The sequence below is a fragment of the Leopardus geoffroyi genome, chromosome B1 (assembly GCF_018350155.1).
Source record: "Leopardus geoffroyi isolate Oge1 chromosome B1, O.geoffroyi_Oge1_pat1.0, whole genome shotgun sequence".
NCBI lineage: Eukaryota > Metazoa > Chordata > Mammalia > Carnivora > Felidae > Leopardus > Leopardus geoffroyi.
The window spans coordinates 116,427,838-116,442,056 of NC_059327.1; the positions used below are offsets into that span (position 1 = coordinate 116,427,838).

Here is a 14,219-nt window from a genome sequence, read left to right on the forward strand (position 1 = left end):
GCTTGGGGCAGAGAGAGAGGGAGGCACAGAATCTGAAGCAGGCTGCAGGCTCCAAGCTGTCAGCACAGAGCCTGATGCAGGGCTCGAACTCACAAGCTGTGAGATCATGACCTGAGCCGAAGTCAAACGATCAACCGACTGAGCCACCCACACGCCCCAATATTCTCTTATTATTGTTTTTATTTCTGCTGTGTTGGTTGTGATCTCTCCTCTTTCATTCTTGATTTTATTTATTTGGGTGCTTTCCTTTTTCTTTTTGATCAAACTGGCTAGTGGTTTATCAATTTTGTTAATTCTTTCAAAGAACCGATTCTGGTTTCATTGATCGGTTCTACTGTTTTTTTTGTTTCGATAGCATTAATTTCTGCTCTAATCTTAATTTCCTGTCTCCTGCTAGTTTTGGGTTTTATTTACTGTTCTTTTTCCAACTCTTTAAGGTGTAAGGTTAGGTTGTGTATCTGAGATCTTTCTTCCTTCTTTAGGAAGGCCTGGATTGCTATATACTTTCCTCTTATGACCACCTTTGCTGCATCCCAGAGGTTTTGGGTTGTGGTGTTATTTTCATTGACTTCCATATACTTTTTAATTTCGTCTTTAACTGCTTGGTTAGCCCATTCATTGTTTAGTAGGATGTTCTTCAGCGTCCAAGTATTTGTTAACTTTCTAAATTTTTTCTTGTGGTTGATTTCGAGTTTCATAGCGTTGTTGTCTGAAAATATGCACGGTATGATCTCAATCATTTTGTACTTACTTAGGGCTGATTTGTGTCCCAGTATATGGTCTATTCTGGAGAACGTTCCATGTGCACTGGAGAAGAAAGTATATTCTGCTGCTTTAGGATGAAATGTTCTGAATATATCTGTTAAGTCCATCTGGTCCATATGTCATTTAAAGCCATTGTTTCCTTGTTGATTGTTTGATTAGGTGATTTGTCCATTGTTGTGAGTGGGGTGTTGAAGTCTCCTACTATTATGGTGTTACTATCAATTAGTTTCTTTATGTTTGTGATTAATTGATTTATATATTTGTGTGCTGCCACATTTGGCACATAAATGTTTATAATTGTTAGGTCCTCTTAGTCTGTAGACCCCTTGATTATGATATAATGCCCTTCTGCATGTCTTGATACAGTCTTTATCTTAAAGACTAGATTGTCTTATATAAGCATGGCTACTCTGCCTTTCTTTTGTTGACCATTAGCATGATAGATGGTTCTACATCCCCTTTCAGACTGAAGGTGTCTTTAGGTCTAAAGTGGGTCTCTTGTAAATAACATATAGATGGATCTTGTTTTCTTATCCATTCTGTTACCCTATGTCTTTTGACTGGAGCATTGAGTCCATTGACATTTAGAGTGAGTACTAAAAGATAAGAATTTATTGCCATTATGTTGCTTGTAGAGTTGGAGTTTCTGGTGGCCTTCTCTTGTCCTTTCTAATCTTTGTTGCTTTTGGTATTTATTTATTTTTTTTAATTTTTTTTTTATTTTCATCTTTTTCCCCCTCATAGAGTCCCCCTTAAAATTTCTTGCAGGGCTGGTTTAGTGGTCACAAACTTATTTAATTTTTGTCTGGGAATCTTTTTATCTCTCCTATTTTGAATGACAGCCTTGCTGGATAAAGAATTCTTGGCTGCATATTTTTTCTGATTCAGCACATTGAATGTATCCTGCCAACTCATTTCTGGTTTGCCAAGTTTCTGTGGATAGGTCTGCTGCAAACCTGATCTGTCTTCCCTTGTAAGTTAAGGATTTTTTTTTTTTTCCCCTTGCTGCTGGAGTTTAGTCTTTTCATATAAAATTCCATTTAGAAAACCAAAGTAGAAAAGTTGAACCCTATTGGTTAAAAAGTTAGTGTTTCACTAGGAAGATGTTTATTGCCTTTTCAGTCAGATTCTGGTATCAGATTCAGAGTCAGATTCTTTTGCATCCCATATCTTAGTCCATTTGGACTGCTATAACAAAACATCGAAAACTGAATGAACAACAAATATTTATTTCTCCTAGTTCTAGAGGCTGGGACGTCCAAGATCAAGGAACCAGCAGATTCCATGTTTATTGAGGCCCACTTCCTCGTGACAGCAGTTTTTACATAGTGGAAAAATCCAGGAAGTTCTCTAAGGTCTCTTTTATAAAAGCACTAATCCCATTCATGAGGACAGAGCTCTCAGTATCTAATTATTTTACAGAGGTCCCACCCCCAAACACCATTGCATTGGGGATTATTAGGTCTTAATCCTAGGGGAGGGAGGACACAAATATGAATCTATTCAATTCTAGATATTTATGATGGTAATATTTTAACTATTTAAAAACTATTTTTGGAAACTTAATTGCATGCAGATGTTTTATTTCTTATAATTATTTTAAGTGCATTTCAGTGAAATGTATTTAATTTTTCTAACAAAACACTTTGTAAAAGTTAACCCTATACACCTGCTGATATTTAAATTATTTTCCTATAAAAATGGCATTTTCATGTGTTTCAACCTAATATTAATGACCCTCAAAAATTGCAAACAACATTTTCCTTGTTTTGTGGCAAATAGGCTAAATAATATTTCCAAGTAGTCTGGGTATGGCTTTTAAAAAGTATTTACTTTGAAAACATTTACATTTTATAGACTTTGAGTAGAAAATGTTTTTATAATAAGTAATATTAATAGTTAATATTTTTTGAGCATTGTGTATTAGGCAGTATTCTAAGTGCTTTACATATTTTGATTTAATCCTCATAATATTACCATGAGATAGGAACTATTAACTATTCTCATTGTACAGATAAGGATATTGAGATACAGAACAATTAAGTAACTAATCTAAGGTCATACAATTAGTAAGTAAAGAGAGGTAGAATACTAATACATTTTATCATATTTCAAAAGATTTTTAAAGTTGAAATAAGTGTACATTAATGCAAATATTGGCACTTTACAATCAAAGCTATTCAATACCTTAAATACTTTGGAGCTCTATTACATACTTAGTGTCTTGAATATTTAGATATGTCTAGTGGCCTGATAAGAGACATGCGGGGGCACCTGGGTGGCTCAGTCAGTTAAGCGTCTGACTTCGGTTCAGGTCATGATCTCATGGTTTGTGAGTTCGAGCCCCACATCCAGCTCTGTGTTGATAGTTCAGAGCCTGGAGCCTGCTTCAGATTCTGTGTCTCCCTCTCTCTCTTCCCCTCCCCTGCTCATGCTCTGTCTCTCTCTATCTCTCAAAAATAAAATAAACATTAAAAAATTTTGAAAAAAAAAGAGATATGGGAAGGAAAGTGGTAAAAGAGAGTTGTCTTGCCGATGATGAAAATTTGTGATTTTTTTATATTCAAGTATATACTTGAATATATACACATACACACATGTGCACAGACATGTTAAACATTGTTCTGTTGGGACTTTATTATGCAAGCTGGCCTTGCCTTCGATTGATCTATTCAGCAAATATTAGTAAATATTTACCAGCTTTGGCCTAACCTTTCAAGAGAGAATGTAGGTGGGTCTGTATTAATGCTATAAGGATTTCTCTCCACAGGAAGCAAATTTGGAGGGAAGAGCCAATAGCTAGAATTGAAGCAGAGTTATTAAGATGCTGATGAATTGAAGATATATTTTGGAACCAGTCTTTCTTTCTACTCTGACATTTCTTACCTTGTGCTTTGGCATATATAACATCAGTCTATTGGTGTTATAATATTTTTAATGGTCTCTTCTAATTCTATGGCCCTCCTTATGCTAGGTGCCACATATATGAAGATGACTAACATAGGATCCCAGTTCTCAAGGTCTAGAAGTAGTAGAGGAGAAAAATACAAACTTGATTATAATATAGTAATAGTTGTTATAACAGATGATGTACAATGTGCCATCCCAGGGGAGTACAAAGGAAAGAATGTTGAATTCTACATTGAAGAATGTAGATATTTATCAAACTCCTATATGTAGAGTTTAGGTGGGATAGGGGACTTTGGAACGCAGAGGAGTAGCTTTTGTGTTTGAACTTTTATTTACTTTCATTTGTTCTAATGGTACCACTGGCCTAAAAGGATTAACAGATTTTCAAGAGATGCTCTGGCCTTTTATTGTTGTCATATTCCTAAGAAAATAAATCTTAATATAATTTTTTTAAGTTTATTTATTTATTTAGAGAGAATGCAAGTGGAAGAGAGGTAGAGAGAGAGGGGGAGAGACAGATAATCCTAAGCAGGCTCCGCACTGTTAGTCCAGAGCCCAATGCAGGGTTTGAATTCACAAACCATGAGATCATGACCTGAGCCCAAGTCAGACACTTAATCAACTGAGCCATCCCAGCACCCCAATATCAGTATTCTTCATTAATCATTCTTATTTTGAAAGGAATTTACATTTCTTAACTTATTATAATCTTTTTCCCAGAAAATTGACATACAGCATTATGTATATATACATATAGTATTATATATATATTATATTGCATGTGTATATATGTATTATATGTTATGTATATTATATTTTATGTTATATGTTATATATTATATGTATATGCGTGTATATATGTATATACATATATATTGTACGTATGTATATACATATACATACATATATACTATATGCATACATATATATGATATATACATATATATACACCTACATATAATATATACAGTTTGCTCATGAAAGAAAATATATAATCAAGATGGGAAGAAAGGAAACAAAGAGTAAGATATTAAATTAGTAATATTAATACATAGTTTCTTCACATTAACTATAAATTTTTTGGTAGACTTCTTGTAGGTCAAGGCAAAGATGAAAATTTAACTGCTTCAAACAAAATAATTTCTAAATTTTTACTTAAATCTGGAAAAATGATCAATTGCGAGCTTTATAATATTCATGCAATATATTGTATGTTCAGGTGATATATGAAGACACTAGTACAGAATCTTCTTTGGTATGGGGATATGAGATATGTTATGTTGTAATGGCCAGTGTTCTCGATATACGTAGCTAAATTTGCTTTATTGTTCTTTTTTTGTGTTAATCTCTAAGCAGAAACCTCTGTAAATTCTTGTCCCAATTTTTCTGTGAGTGAACATCTAACTAAATTAAATTTAACACTCAATTTGTGTGTGTGTACGCATATGTACAAGCATTTTCTGGTTAATGAGTCCATAGTTTTAATCTGATCTCAAAAAGGAATCATAATGTAAAGAAAGGATTTAAAAGCACTTGTGCAAAGTATTGACTACATGGAGAAATTTTTCTTGTTTACTTAAAGACAATCTGGAGAAGTTCTAATGTAGGCAGTAGCCTCCAAAGTTGATTTGACCTGTGATAGGTGTGCCCTATCACATTATTTGCCAATCTAGACATGCACATTCAGAGCCACTGTATAGAGTTTTGCACAAAACCTTCTGGCTGATGCAATAAGGAGGAACTGAAATCTGATTCTCTAGTTCGTTCTGAAAGGAGGGGTGCTTTTTGTAATTGGCTTAAATATAATCATGAAGAGGAGTGGTAACTATACCTATAGTACACCTTATAGATAGCGCTAGCCATTTGCCAAAAGTCTAGAAAGGAACTTTTGGCAAGTTTGTTATTGTTTAAAAAAATTTTTTTTTTTTTTGCTAAAGTTTTTATTTGATGAATGGCTTCGATGGCATTAACCAAATGTTTAAAAATTATAGGAATTTTTTGGGGCTTTTTATATCACCAAAGAGTTGATAGATATTATCAATCCCTTGGTGCCTCAAACACTTCTTCCCACCACTACCAATCTAATTAAAAATTCTAAAGAATTTCCAATTGTTAACATTGATCCAGTTTCAAAACTATTCCAAGCAAAGCTTGGCAATATAGTAGATTCTCATTATCATTCATGACTGGTGACCATAATTAATGTGGCTGTTTTTCATCTGCAATTTTGAAGTATGCTTGTCTTCCCAAACTCTTGCTATCTAGTTCTTAGGACTTCTTCATTCTTGTATCCTAAAGTGCCTTTTACTTCTTTCCACTATGTCCGGAAGCCTGTTTGGAGCATCACTTCGTATGATTGGAGTCTTGCTTCTATCCAGTTCTCCCTAGACTTTCTTTACTCAGGGTAATTGACTCAATAATCTTAGATATTTCTTACACTCTTTGTTCTCTTCCCTTTACCTAAATGAGCCCCTGTAAACACTGAACTTGGGAAAACCTTATGATATAACCCCTCTGGGGAACACTATTGCTTACTTTGCACAAGACCTTTATTTTTGGTTATCAGTGTCAAATAGAAACTGATCTCTTTAGCACTGTTAGACTTTGTCACTACTGAAGCTAGCTCAACAATCTGGGCAGTTCCCTTAGGCCTATCCACCATATTTCTGGTTACTATGCTTACCCTGCTTGCCCTGCTCCTATCTCAGCAGCGCCTTTTCTAGGGTAACATAGGTCTTGGATATGTAAAGTAGTCGTATGTTTTAAGTTTGACTGCCTGGAACGAAAATATCAGTGATTGTCAAAAAGTTAGGGAATTTCATTATCTTGTTTATATTGGCAATGTCCATTGTCCTGAAAAATTGTATGCATAAAGAGTAAATAACTAAATTAAAGTAAGTATTGTATAAAGGTCTGTTTGTTCCAAAGTATTCCTATGATTTCAGTTACATTTAGTTTGAAAAATTTGAAAAGGTTCCATTCAGCAATCTCCTTGGTGTACAACACATACTTCTCAATGTAACACCACATGATTTTGGTTTGGACTCCACTTAACTGTCTCCTCAAAGAATTTTGATTTTGGTTCTCTTTCCCCCTTTTATTTTGTTCTTGCTTTGCAGCTATCTCACATCTTTTTATGGTTAATCCTCCCACCTTCCCATTCATACTTGGAGTTACGTGTGACATGTGGTCTGTTTTTGTAACATTACGTTTTCACATGGTGGGTTAGCTCATAAGTCAGGCTTTCACTGTTTTGTATAGATCATTCAAAACTGATTCGAGATGATGTTAGTTTCTTGCTAACTCAAGATGAAGTATTGAATCTCAAAAACCGTGGACATTTTATTAGAATTTGAGAACTTGATTTATTAATAGAAAAGTTGAGCAAAGTACCTTTAAAAGACAAAAAACCAAAAACCATGAAAAAATTTAAGTTAACAAATTTAATCTTTTTCTTTTGAACTTGAAATTTCAACAGGGTTTAGAAACAGAGTGAGGATTATAAATGGTAATGGTAATCATTTTATTTGGTATTAATTAGCCCAGAAATCTTTTGGTGATTGCTAATGAAATAAAAAACCAAATTATTTTAACTAATAGAGTTGAAATTCAGGTAGAGAATAATAGAATTGTTAAGGACCTCTAAGATAATTTGTTCCATATTTTTAGCTGAATATACATTTCAACCTAAGTGTCTCTACCCGTTCAGAGTTCCATGAGAGAACTAGAACACGCAGAATATTCATTTTAAGAGATTAATTGCTAGGAACTGGCTTATGTGACTATGAGGATTGAGTAGTTTGAAATCCATACATAGGGCAGGCTATCAAGAAGGACAAGCTGAGCTCTTGGACAAGAGCTGAAGCTGCAGTCCATGAGCAGAATTTGTTTTCAGAAAAGCCTCAATCCTGCTCTTAAGGCCTTTACAACTGATTGAATTAGAATCACCCAGATTATCCGGGATAATCTTCAGTATTTAAAGTGAAGTGATTATAGACCTTAATCATTTATAACAATATACTTTTACAGTAACACCTAGATTAATGTTTGGATAACTGAAAACTATAGCCTAGTCATGCTGACTCATAAAACTGATCATCACAATGACCTTGTAACAATACTGGGTTTTAAACACAGAATTTTATTCATCAGTTTTGTCACATAAATATTTATTTAGATATTATATTTAAAAAGTGATGAGCTAGTCTCAGTTGTTACTGTGAATCACAAAAGAATGATGTAGTAACTATATTCTGATAACCTTTCATACTAACATACTCACAATTTACCTTTTTTCCTCTTAAGTAAAAAAAAATTTATTTAGATATTTCTTTTAGTCTCTTCTGATTCAACTCCTTCATTATCTTTCTTGCTGAATATTGTACTCTTTTCAGTTTCTTAGCATTGACTGGAAACATACAGTTCAGGCTGTAGTTACACTGCAGTGATACTTGGCATTCATCAAATATTTGTTAGAAGAAAGATTATTTCACAGTTCTTGTATGTTTTGCTCTTTAAAGTTCATCTTAGTGTCACATTTGTTTTTTATAAATAATGCCACTACATTGCTGACTTATATTTGGCACATTACTATTCCCAGTTTTTTTTGTCATATTTTATTCTGTGAAACTATATTGTTTTTATAACAAACAGAAGTTATTTTCAAACAGTGGTCCAGAGTTTCAGGATGAAGACTCTCTAATGATTTCTTGAAAAAACTGGTTCATATTGGAAACATTGTTTTGGTGTATATTCCATTACCTCTGGGAGAAACTTTGATACTCTGCCAAGGATTATGTCTTTGCTGTATTAAAGTAATGGTTTAAAGTTCCATAGAATCCTGAAGCTTTGGCAACTCTGGTTTATGATATTTTGAAGGAGTTTCCAGAAGAAGCCCAGCAATTTTTTTTTCTAAATTATTTTAAGCCAGACAAATTTTAATCTAGTGCCAACACTTTGGAAATATCTCATGGATATGGAGACTTATGGATAGCCAACTTAAAATTATAGATTAATGGAACATGCATGTTTTAATAAATTCTGTTGTTTTTGTTTTATATTTGAAATCAGCACTATTGAGACATTATTATGCCTAGTTTACAACAAAGGCATATAATTTTCTACACAGGACAGATCTCTATTTAGATAATGAGTATCATATAAGACTCTTATTCATTTCTAATGGCTACATCATGCCTTTGCTGAAGTTAATTTATTTAACAAATAGTTTTGTATTAGATACTTGCATGTTTGAGGTGCCATGCAAGTTTTTTATTTTTTTTTATGTTTATTTATTTTTGAAGGAGAGAGAGACAGAGTGTGAGCAGGGGAGGGGCAGAGAGAGAGGGAGACACCAAATCTGAAACAGGCTCCATCCTCCAGGCTGTCAGCGCACAGCCTGACACAGAGCTCAACACGGAGCTCAAACTCACGAGCAGTGAGATCATGACCTAAGCCGAAGTCAGATGCTTAACCAACCGAGCCACCCAGGCACCCCTTGAGGTACCAGTTTTAGACACTGATGATACATTTTGAACAAGACCAACATTCCTGCCATCATGAAGCATATTATCTAGTGGAAGACAAAGACAATCAATGAAAATGTATACAGATTCTTAGAGTTGAAATAAGTGCTACTAAAGTACAGTATAGAATTGATTATATTATAGGAGGAGCAAATTGATCTGGGGCACCAGAAAAGTGTTCCTTAAGGAAGTCACATTTAACTAAGCAACAAACAATAATAATAATAATAATAATAATAATAATAATAATAGCTAGCATTTAGATAGTGATTGCTATGTGCCAGGCACTATTCTTGACCCTTATTATGTATTAACTTATTTCAACCTAACAACTCAATATAATATATTATGTATTAACTTATTTCAACCTAACAACTCTAGGTGCTGTTTTTTTTCCTCATTTTATAGAAGACGTAACTGTGGCACAGAGAGAGAGTAGCAAATTTCTCCAAGGTCACAGAGCCAATGAGTAGTAAGCCTGGGATTTGAGCTTAAACAGATGAGTTTGTGCTCTTAACCACTATGTTTCTTGATAGGAGTTAGCTGGGAGAAGAAATGGGGAAGATCATTTCAGGCTAGTACTTCAAGATGGGGGCGAGAAGGCCAGCACGACTGGAAGTTGATGAGCCAAAGTAACAAAAGATGAATGAAGGTAGAGAGGGAGTTACATATTCAGATTTATTATTATTTTATCACTTAGACTTTAGTATGAAAATATGATGGAGGGTAAGAAGAATTAACGTGAGATCAATTAAGAGATTATTGCAATGATCGAATGAGAGGATGCTGGCTTGGACCCACATTGTGGTGGATGGAGCAAACCATGGACCCTGGAAATATTTGGGAGATAGAAATAGCAGGGCTTTTTGTTTGGATTTGAGAAAGGGAGATTACTCCTAAGTTTCTAGCCGAAGCAGCAGGCAGGATGGTGTTACTAGTTTTCTGATAGCACTCAAGGGAAGAGACTTAGGAAGCAAAGGATAAGCTCAATTTGAGTTCTGTCAAGTTTGAGGTGACTTTTGTGTTAAAGTGAGAAATTATCTATAAAAGTCTGCAATGCAGAAAGGAGTTCTGGACTTGAAATAAAACTTGCCAATTTTTTAGCCCTGGGAGTAAATGAGAAAACACAGTATGAAGATCCAGAATCAAAGGTGGAGGAACTGGAAGCCTTTCAGTTAGGGTAGAACAGGTGCCATTGTACAGAGGAGACTGAGGACAGGCAGCTGGGTAGGTGTTAGGAAAAATGACAAAATGTTGTCAGATGAAAGCAAAGGAATGCAGCAGCTTCCCATTTGGTTTTTCTGATAGTATTATTTGTTTTTTCCTCTTAGAATTTCATAGTTGTACTAAATTGCTTCAGGTTCAACTTTGCTTACTTTTTTGACTGAACTGTTTTTCTTTTTCATTCTCTTTTTCCTTTTCTCCCCCTCATTAAATGTTCTTTTAAATTTAATTTTCTGTAAGTCCCTATTTAGATCACTTGGAGTCTTTCATCTGACAGTGATGGCTTTCATATAGAACATTTGTAGTTTTTCTGTTTCTGATCATTCTGTATAATGCCACCACTTCCGACAGCTTCAGCTTCTGAAACTTGACCCCTGTGATATACTGCCCCATACCTCGCATGACTGCCTGTATACCATTGTCCTTCATCTCTACTCCCACATGCAAGCCCATATTTTGAACCGGTTGTTACTGAGAGTTGTTCCTCATGCTAGATCTCTTGTTCTGAAATTCTCCTTTCCCATCTGCTATTTCATTTTTTCTACCTTAACTACTTTTCATTTTCATCAAACCTCTTTGCAGTGGTCACTATTCTCAATCTGTTTGTGCTCTTACTTCTTTGTTTCATCCTAGTCTGCCATCTATATTTTGTGTTAACTTTCTTCCTTATCTAACCCATTTTGCATAGATAGTCACAGAACCCCAATTTCTTTTAAACCCTTGATCTCTCCTGAAATGACTTTAGAAGTTCCCAACCACTTGTAAAACCAGTTGTACTTTTCTCTCACTCCTCTTACATTCATTCATTTAAAAAAAAAATGTGTCAGACAATGTGTTAGTCATTAGGGATAAGTGATGAAAAAAAAGTATATATATAGATTGACCCTCAGAACTGTGCTATCGTATTCTTAATCTGTTGGAAAATAAAAATTACATCATAATATTGATTGTGCCCACCAAAATTTTATATTATTACTTAATCTTAGCAGGCCCCATGATGTTACAAATAATCCCACATCAATTTTCTGTTCTTTCTTCATAGTCATGATTCAGAACATTTCTGCTTTTCTCAAGTTTCTAAACTCAGTTTCAAAACCTTGTGTTTGAACCAGACTGCCAAGACAATTTGTCCCTAGCTCCCAATTTCCCTTTCACTTCAAAATTTCTTTATATCTTCATCCAAGATTTTCCTTTTCCTAGTCTGTGTCAGAAGAAGGGTCACTTCTTTCTTCCAAAAGTAAAACTTTCCATCTGTTTTTCCTGATGCGCATGGGAAAAACTTTAGACAAAAATACAAGATGACATGAAATTGTTATTTAATGTGATGTTTTATTGCATATTTATTCTCTTTTATATACTTGGTAACTATGTGGTTAATATAGAGTTTGAAAAACTCTTGAAATACTATTAACACTGTAAGTTAATATTTTTAATGGGCTATATTATTTTGCTATTAAACATTTTGTAAATCAAATATAAAGTGGATTTACTTTGTTTTACTCAGAGAGACTGGTGGTGGTAGCTGAACACTGTGAACGGAGTCTAGAAGACTTGCTTCGAGAGAGGAAACCCATGAGGTACCGTGTTATATCAGGACAATTAAATGAACAGCAGAAATTGGCCAAAAAAAAAAAAAAGGCATTTTAACTAGAAACTGCAGAGTTTTTATTTCTTTTGTTACTTGTTTAATGATAAAATCCAGGTGCAAATTTTATTTTAGGAAATTTAATTCACAGGCCTCACAAAAATTCAATGTTGACGTTGTCCAGTGTCCAGTTTTTATGAGCTAGGCATTCTCCAGAGTACTTAGCAAAAAAACTCCTAAAAAAGATATATATGAAAATTTGAAATGTTTTCAGTACTAAGCATTTCTGTAGGTGAGATTAAGAGTATTTTCCTATGAGTAGTACTTGGTAACTTCTAACTGGTATTCCTAGGGACATAGTAAGTTGTGTTAAGGAAAGACCATGTTGAATGGAGAGAAAATAATCATAGCTTGGGTGGAATCTAATGATATAGGTTAAATTACATTAATTCAGTGGTTCAGTAGTTACTTTCTGTCTCAGACACTTCTGGCAAGAAATGTATATTTCTTGGTATATATATTATTACAAATATACTACTAAATGAATTTCTTCACACATTTTTCTGAAATTATCTTAAAATCATGGGAAATATTACTTTAAAGTTGTACTAAGCCAATGAAAAATGTTTGCCGTAAGTCTTTGTAGGATTGTAATTATCCATCCTCTTTTGAAGAAATATTCTTATTCTTGATTAATACTTTTAAATCACTGCTATATCCTAGATGAAACAAATTTTTTTCAAGGGAGGAAAAAAATGTGTATCTTGCTAGATGGTAGTTACTTAATAAAAGTATAACAAATAAATTGAATAAAATACTTTCCTTGATCCTTTAAATGATTTGATTTTAAGTGTTCTCTAGAATGAAAGAATGCACATACCAAGTATACCATTGCCTTACTTCTTTGGAAGAGTCTAATCTGACCATAGGTACTAAAAGTGACTTTTGTATATATTTAGAAGTAGGTTAGCCTTATTTAATGAATATGTTTTTATAATTATGATTTTTACATGTCATAGTCTTTGATTTTGTGTTTTTAAGAACATCTTACTCTGTTTGCCAGTTTAAACTTATCCTTTAATTTATAGCCACTGATGTTAAAAAGTATTCTCTGTGAAAACTAGTTGACATCAAAATTGAAAACAAATTGTAGTCACATCTTTATGAAAAAAAAAAAAACCAAAACAACACTTTATTTTAAATCTGCTTGGGTTAAATTTGTATAAAGATTAAAACTAATTGTAGCCATGTCTTTAGCTAGGAAATATATAACTGAGCCTGGGTTAACTTCGTATAATGATGTACAATGCATTATGTATGATGAAAAGGCCACTAACTAGCTGGGCAGCCTTGGACAATTCTTTTAATCATATTTCTTATCGATAAAACAAGGAGTTTTAGTTGATCTAGGGATCATTCTAGGGGAAATTATTCTTAACTTTATATTTTATTTAATATGTATTAAGTTTGATAGTAATATATTGATCTACTGCCTTTGGAAGTATATTTATTTTTTCTTATGCTAATATAATAACCTACCAATGCCCTTTATTTAAATGGTAGATTTCATGACAAATCTAAGTGTAAAATTTCAGTGCTATATTTTAAAAGGCAAATTGTTATAGAAACAAAAGTTTTATGATTCAGCAATTCCACTCTTTGGTAGAGGACCTTCTTAACTGTTGTCTCCAAGGTACCTCATTTACCTCACTCTAATCCTAGCCCTGCTTTGGTATTTAACCAAGAGAAAGGAGAAATACATATTCACTAAAATATCTGCATAACAATGTTCCCAGAAACATTATTCATAGTAGCCCCTGACTGGGAAGAACTGAAGTGTCCATCAATGGAAGAATGAATCATGTTATTTTAATCAAAAATAAAAAGGAATGAACTATTGCTGCATACAACATGATGAGCCTTAAAAATATGCTGAGCAAAAGAAGCCAGTTCTAGAATGATCAGAACTTATGGTGATAGATATAAAAACAGTACTCAACTCTGGTTGGGAGAAGGGACAATGTAGGAACTGATTCAAAATAGCCTTGACAAGGAAACTATCTGGAGTAATGGAAATTTTTTACATCTTGATCAAGGTATTACTTATGTGGTGCATTTTCTTGCAAAACTTAAAGTTCACTGAAATATACACTTCAGATGTGTGCATCTCAACTATGTAAATTATGCCTCATTTATAAAAAAAAAAAAAA

General features: G+C 33.6%; 1 protein-coding gene across 6 annotated transcripts in view; it reads left to right on the forward strand.

Annotated features, from left to right (window-relative positions):
- TBCK (TBC1 domain containing kinase) overlaps window positions 1–14,219 on the forward strand; it is a 220,534-nt gene that overhangs the window by 10,531 nt on the left and 195,784 nt on the right. For 5 of the 6 annotated variants that reach the window (XR_006710750.1, XM_045471153.1, XM_045471148.1 and 2 more), the window contains one exon: window positions 11,929–12,001. Coding sequence is in view for 4 of the 6 variants with exons in the window: in XM_045471153.1 (XP_045327109.1) it covers window positions 11,929–12,001 (73 nt within the window). In the remaining 2 variants the exon portion in view is untranslated. Of the gene's footprint in view, window positions 1–11,927; window positions 12,002–14,219 lie in introns of those variants that run through there. The other variant, XM_045471163.1, reaches the window with a different exon arrangement.